The sequence below is a fragment of the Rhinopithecus bieti genome, unplaced genomic scaffold (genome assembly GCF_001698545.2).
Source record: "Rhinopithecus bieti isolate Rb0 unplaced genomic scaffold, ASM169854v2 scaffold_9619, whole genome shotgun sequence".
NCBI classification, from domain to species: domain Eukaryota; kingdom Metazoa; phylum Chordata; class Mammalia; order Primates; family Cercopithecidae; genus Rhinopithecus; species Rhinopithecus bieti.
This window is the reverse complement of record NW_016806074.1, coordinates 171,137-178,385: the sequence shown is the minus strand read 5'-3', so window position 1 is coordinate 178,385 and position 7,249 is coordinate 171,137. Positions and strand designations below refer to the sequence as shown.

The window sequence follows — 7,249 nt, the reverse complement described above, 5'->3', positions numbered from 1 at the left end:
TATATATATATATTCAGTTACATAAGTTTACTTTTATTTTTTAGTTTGGATTTAGGAGCTCTAATCCTTCAAGAATACAAGTTGGCAAAATACATGCTGAAAGAAATTTTGACAAAGGATTCAACACAGGAAACTTGTGTAACAAGACAGGCACTTTTATCAAGAACTTTATTGAAAATGCAAACATTGTTTAGAGTGATTGTTTCTTTTAAAAAAGGAAGAAAGAAGGGAAAACGATTTTGGGAAAAGTTCAAGAAATGACTTTAAAGCACAGCTCAGCAAGGGGCTAAATACCTTGCTTTTTTATAATCATTGATCAGTGCAAGGAACTTAAAATATTTAGTAGTATAGGTGATTATATGTGTTGTCATGAATGATCTTTGAATGTCACTTTTCTCTTAGCTCTGCTTGGAGTCACACACTCCCTGATGAGGGCTTTGATTGCTAGTATTAAAGGAATGATCGCAGCATTGACGTTTTATTGTGAAAGAAGAGAAGTTGAAAGTAAAGCGTTATATTGCTTTCTGAGCTGGCATGCAGACATACTCACAAGCCAAAGTTTCCTTGGGAAATGGTTTTGTACTTTGTCCTCAGTTGAGACCCGAAGAAGACATTATAGAGCAGAGATACAAAATTTTTTCCAGATACAAACTACCGCAGAAAAATCTCACAACTTTCTTAGCCGCAGAAAATTCTCCATAAATTTTTCATGATGTCTGGGCAACAATAATGTGCCACTCTACTTGCTTGCTAGAATGAGTTAGGTTGAAAAGTATAGTTCCAACAGCATCGAGTAGTATATGTTACAGAGGTACATGAATCAAATAGATTTTGGAGATGACCTTTCCTTTTTGATGTAATTAATTTTAGCCCATGTTTCTGGTATGAGTTAGATACCAAGGATCACAATCTATCACAACCCCTTCTACTTCATGGTGTTTGTCTTTTTGTTCACAATAGCCATACTTACAAAGGAAGACATTAACGCTGGTCTTAGTGGCCTTACATTATCTGGCCCCCATTTCCTCTCAGATTCTCATTCCAACTCACTGGGCTTCAGCTTCACTGTGGTCCTTGTTATTCTTCAGACATACCAGGCGAAATCCTGCCTCAGTGTCTTCGTGCGGGCCATTCTCCTCCTGGACACTCTTTCTCCAAACAGTATTCCCTCACCTCCTTCAAATATTTGTTTAAATGTTATCTGCTTAGTGAGGCATGTGCTGACCACTGTATTTAAAATGGTAACACCCTTAAGCATCCTCATTCCCATGACCTTGTCTCATTTTTCACCATGGTACGTAAGACTTCCTAGCATGGTATATAATTTACTTGTGTATTATATATTCATTTATTTATATTTTTCTAATATATACTATTTGTCTCTCAATTGCATTAAAATAGAAGTTCCATGGTCTTTGTCTCTTTGGTTCTCTTCTCTATTCCCAGCACTTCCAAAGTGCCTGGCATATCATAGGTGTTCAGTAAACTGTTACTAAATGAAAAAGGTTAAACAGTAGAAGCTTTATGGATGGATCAAAAACTACCTTGATCACCTATATGGGATTTTTGTCCTCCTAGTGCCTAGCACATATTAATTGCTTAATAAATATTTATTCATTCAATGAATGCATAAGTTTATTCTCAAAGCCAACTGAACATTTGGTTATAATAAAGACAAGGGGACTCTAAAATATTTTCCTGTTTTATACCACTTGTAATGTGTGGCCGGTCAGAAAATCGTTTCTCTCCACACTGGTTCTTACAGAGCTGGAAGTCAAATTTTGCAAAAAACATTAATAATAAAGGAGCCTCAATACATTTATTCATAGCTCATATCCCATCCCCTTTTATAGAGTCAGAGGCAGAAGAGAGGCCATTGAAACCCACAGAGCATCTTATATTTAAATTTTTCAAAGCAATTAATTATGCTGATGGTGGGAGACCTCTTATAGCTCTCATCTGTTACGTATAATTACCTAAATGAATTAGGCTACAATTTGAGGCGGTTTTCCTAGGATAATAAGCTAGCAGTAAAAAGAATGAAAATGTCTGTTTATGCAGGATATGTGTATGATTCCTTGATATCTTAGTTGTTGGAGAAACTGTGTACCCAATTCTGTCTTCATCATTAGCACCTCTTAGCTCATCAGATCCTTGAATCCTGGAGCATCCTTTCTTCACCCTCTTCCCTGGATGTTTTCTTGGCAATATAAAACTGGATCTTTGAGTAAGGGGTGTCAATGTTCAGATTATTGCACAGTTTTCAGAAGTACAAATAGGAAGAGTATCTTTGTCACTCCAAAGGTATTTGTTCACTGAAACTTCCTAAAATGTATTTTCTAGATTCCTGTATGGTTACATTCAAGTACTATTATTAAAATATGTCGATGCTATTATTAAAATATTTTTGGATTGAGTTGTGCACCTAAATTTCATAGACGTAATGTTATATGCCTAAGAAATATATTCTAAATATCAATTACTTATTCATAGTTTAAAGATTGTCACCACTATTAATCTCTTAGTCTGTTTTGTGTTGCTATAACAAAGTATCAGAGACTTGGTAATTTGTAAGAACAGACATTTGTTTTCTCATAGTTCTGGAAGCTGGGAGGTCCAAGATAAAGGCGCAGACAGATTTGCTTATCTGGTGAGGAGGGGAGGAATGCATGAACTCACACTTTGGAAAGCAGAAGGGCAAGCTATCCAAATGCTTCATGAAGCCTCTCTTACAAGGACCTTAATCCCATTCACCATGGGAGGCATTCTCATGATGTACTCACCTCATATAGGCCCCACCTCTTCCTACCATCCCATTGGCCGTTGCATTTCAACATCTAAATTTTGGAGGGGACACATTCAAATGATGGTAACATCTTATACCTCTCTGGTATTGAAATAAACCTTTTGACTCTCTTCAGAACACGTGATTCACTTGAACCAGATATACTACTCATATTTATACCATCCCAACTTTTATCTGCAATTTAAAAACAAGGACAAAAACTTTCTCCATTCTGATCCTATTTGCCTCATTCCAAGCTCATATTTCCATTTGCCAGGTAGGCATCTCAGACTTCTGGAGGTTCTCAAACTCAACAAATACAAATCCAAATTTATCATCTCCTACCATAGTCTTACCCCACCAAAATCAGTGTATGTTCCTGAATGAGATGGTGTGAACTGTCAACATTCACCAATATTAATGCATGAATTAGCTTCTACTACTTTCTCTATCTCAATTTGCACCCACATCAAATTATTCCCCGAGTTCTTTTTATTAATCTTCCTATAGTGACTCTAGGTTTCATCTCCTCCTATCTATCCCTTCTGTCACTATTCTTATTTGGGATCTCATGTCTTACTTGGCTTTTTGGAAAGAGCTTATCTACACTCAGTGTGCTTCAGATAACTTTTTCATAGCTACCTGAGTTGTCTTCCTAAATCAATGGAAAATAATTCCTTTCTCAAAACCTCAGTGGAATCCCACTATTTAAAGAATAAACTCCAAATTCTTTTACATAACAATCAAGTACTCTCTAGCTTAATTCCTAAATTACTGCTTGGGCTTGTTCATTTTTATTCCTTCATAAATACTGGTCTCTCTGTAATAGTTCTGTTTCTTGGATTTAGGGATTCTGAATCATTTTTTGTACCATGAATCCTTTTGGAAATCTGGTGAAGTTTATTGACTCCTTCCTAGAGTAATATATTTTTTTTTTACTTGTAAATAATAACATTACCAAGATAAGCAAGTCTACATCAATACAACTCTATCTGTCTGTGGATCCTGTTGTTTATGTCTTTGTGACTTTTCTATGATCCTTCCCTTATCATAGAAGTGCCCCTAACCCTGCTGTATCCTTCGCATCTATCAAGGCCTAGTGCAATTCCCACCTTCACAGTGCATCTTTACCTTGCAACCCTGACCCATCTGTATCATCGCTTTGCTCTCTCATTGTAGATTATATGTTATTTATTTCTATTTATCCCTTATCTTTATCTTTTATGATATCTTGATAATTGACAACAATGTGGCAAATACTGAACTAGTCACTTTTACATACTTTGTTTTCATAATTCCTTTTAAAGCACTATAAAATATTCATATGATGGGGAAACTGAGGTCCAAACATTTTGGTGTTTGACCAAGATGATACAACTTGTATTCTTGCTAGATTATGAATTATTTGAGGAAAGGAATATTTTATCTTCCTGATTATATCTTCTAAGGATCTATGGGATAGTACTTTCTCAATAATGTTTGCCCATATGTATTTAAAAATTGAAAATACTGGGAAATACTTATCTCCCAATATTTAATACCATTAGAACTGACTAGGGGCCCCAGAAGAACAGAAGTGTGTGCAGCAGTGTTCTTAGGTTAATGTCTGTGTGAAATTAACTGTGGCTAAATCTTTCCCTGCATACTATTATCTCTCCTAATTCCTAGTGGCTTCACAGATTGAAATTGTACACATAAGGATTTTAAACAGAAACATTTTTAAGACGTTGTCTCTTGTTTTGCATTACTGAAAAAATAACAAAGTAGGACAAATTAAGAAAGTAGAACAAATTAAAGAATTTAATTGGAATCATGAGGAATTCAAGAAATATTTGAAGATTGCATTTCTAATAATAGATCAGAACAATTGACTAACGCTTTCATATTCTCCACCCTCAGTGAAAACAATAAAATCAACTCAATTTACATTTGTAAAACAACATATGTATACTTTCATTATACCAGTTTTAATTTTCAACTGTGCTTCTCTATCTCTCTGTAGTCAAATACTACATTTCTGCAAGGGTTTTCTTAAAACAGCATTGCTAGGTTAACTGTTTCAAAAGAAAATATGTATTTGTTTAAAAGGTTTATTTTAGCAATAGTAATGCTTTCCTTTCAAAGTATTATTTCAAGTTTTAAAATAATGTACTTATGATTTTAATCAATTAAGTTTTCATGTGGAAGTTGTTCACGTAGAGTAACTAATTTTAAATAATTGGATCTTTTATTTGGTAATGCCTTTAGCACTCTGTGAAGTATAAATTAATGTAAAATTAATTCATTATGACTATCCATTTTTCATGGTCTTTTCTATTATTATACTGTAGCAAGTGCTAATTCTAATGTAGCGAGATAATTGATTTTCTATTGTCATAGCTCCAGATGGTCCTCCTGAAAATGTTCATGTAGTAGCAACATCACCTTTTAGCATCAGCATAAGCTGGAGTGAACCTGCTGTCATTACTGGACCAACATATTATCTGATTGATGTCAAATCGGTAAGGCATGTCTTAACCTTCTGTAAAAGTCAGTATAAAATGGTTAAGAATACAAGATTTGGAACCAGACTATTTGAATTTGAATTTTGGCTCTGTTAGACACTAGGAAAATTACTTTACTTGTTTGTGTTTCAATGTCTATATCTGTAAAGATTAATAATAGTAAACAGGGTATGAGGACTGAATCAGTTAACAAGCATAAAGAACTTGGAACATTACCTGACACATGATAAATGCTCAATAAATATAAAATATTAGTAACAATATTATTATATTTATTATCAGCATATAGAATATATATATAGTATGTGTATATACACACATACAAGTGGTTGAATTGGTAGTAATACAAAGATCTGGTTTACGTACAGTAGAAAGTGATTCATAATACAAAATGAGAAGAGAGAAGGCATTAGGAGAAATATCTTCCAGATAAAATAACATCAGAACGAAGTCTTGAAAAATAAGTGAAGCAGAGCATAAAAGGTAAATGGGAATGGGGTATAAAAAAGTAAGCCTCATTCAAGAAAAATCAAGTCTTTTGGCAATCCCAGGTCATAGCATTTAAAAAAAAAAAGTTCTAAGAGACGAGGCTAGATCTGGAGGCCAACTATATAACAAGTTACAGAGTTAGGGTTTTATGTTAAGGGCAGTGGGGTGCCAGTTGGTGATACAGATTTCTACTGTATAGGATAGGTATGGTTGCAGTGTAGAGGACAGACTTAGAGCAGTATGGGGGTGCAAAATCAGGCAAGGAGACAGGAAACTATAAAAGGTCAAGGAAAGAGAACAGAGGAAATGTAACAAGAAAATAGAATGAAAAATAATCTAAATCTATAGAATTTGGTGAAAAATCAACTAACTCATGATGGTGAGTGAGTAGGATAATTAAGCATGATTGTAAGTTATATGACATAAGATTATGAGGAGGAACAGATCTGTAGAGGAAAAGAATGAGTTCAGTTTAGACACACTGAGTTTGAAATATGTGGCAGTCCTCCTGGTCAATACAGACATTGGCAGTATTAAATATGGATCTGGAGCTCAGGAGAGAAATTCTGGATTTGCAGATTTGGGAAATGTTAGTATTTAGAAGATAGTCAAAATTATAGGAGTGAATGAGATTCACCATGGAATGTGCAAAGATAACAACCTAAAGATAGCATCCTGGGGAATATCAATACTTGAATAAAAGGCCACTGAAGAGACTGAATGGGAGTGGATAGTCATTTAGACGGAACTCCAGGCGTGAAAGTCAAACCCTGCATGTAAGATAGGATGCTCAATGATGTCGATAATGCAGAACTGTTAGCCAGAGTAAAGACTGGAAGTATTTCCTTTGCACCCTGCTTGGGTTTTGCTGAGCCTGTTGGACACAGTTTTCTAATAGCATCTTATTCCTTAAATTGGATAACATTGTGATTTCTTCTCCTTTCTCTCTGCCTCTGTCTCTTGTCCAACTTTAACATTTTATCATGTCTTTGTAGTATTCCTTAAAAGGAGATATAATACTTCTATCTCAAAAGACCTGTCATCATCAAAATAAAATTTGAAGAATTATTGATGTATTTGTTCTTCAATTCAGTCTCTAATTTCTGTTCCTTTTGTAGAGCATATTTGTGAAGATTTTAGTATGTAATTAGCCAAAAATAATTAGCATGAATGATGAATGCCCTGGGAATATGCATTAAAAACAAATTATAAAATGATAAAGCTTTATTCTGTCAAATGAAAGGCACTTTATTAATGAAAATAGTTCTCCCGGGGGCGGAGCAAGATGGCCGAATAGGAACAGCTCCAGTCTCCAACTGCCAGCGTGAGCTACACAGAAGACCGGTGATTTCTGCATTTTCAACTGAGGTACTGGGGTCATCTCACTAGGGAGTGCCGGACAATCGGTGCTGGTCAGCTGCTGCAGCCTGACCAGCGAGAGCTGAAGCAGGGCGAGGCATCGCCTCACCTG

At 35.1% G+C, this 7,249-nt stretch overlaps 1 protein-coding gene across 1 annotated transcript in view; it reads left to right on the top strand.

The window, feature by feature from the left end:
* PTPRQ (protein tyrosine phosphatase receptor type Q) overlaps nt 1-7,249 on the top strand; it is a 207,191-nt gene that overhangs the window by 120,711 nt on the left and 79,231 nt on the right. Inside the window, exon 21 of the mRNA XM_017874615.1 lies at nt 5,165-5,286. Coding sequence (XP_017730104.1) covers nt 5,165-5,286 — 122 coding nt within the window. The remainder of the gene's footprint in view (nt 1-5,164; nt 5,287-7,249) is intronic.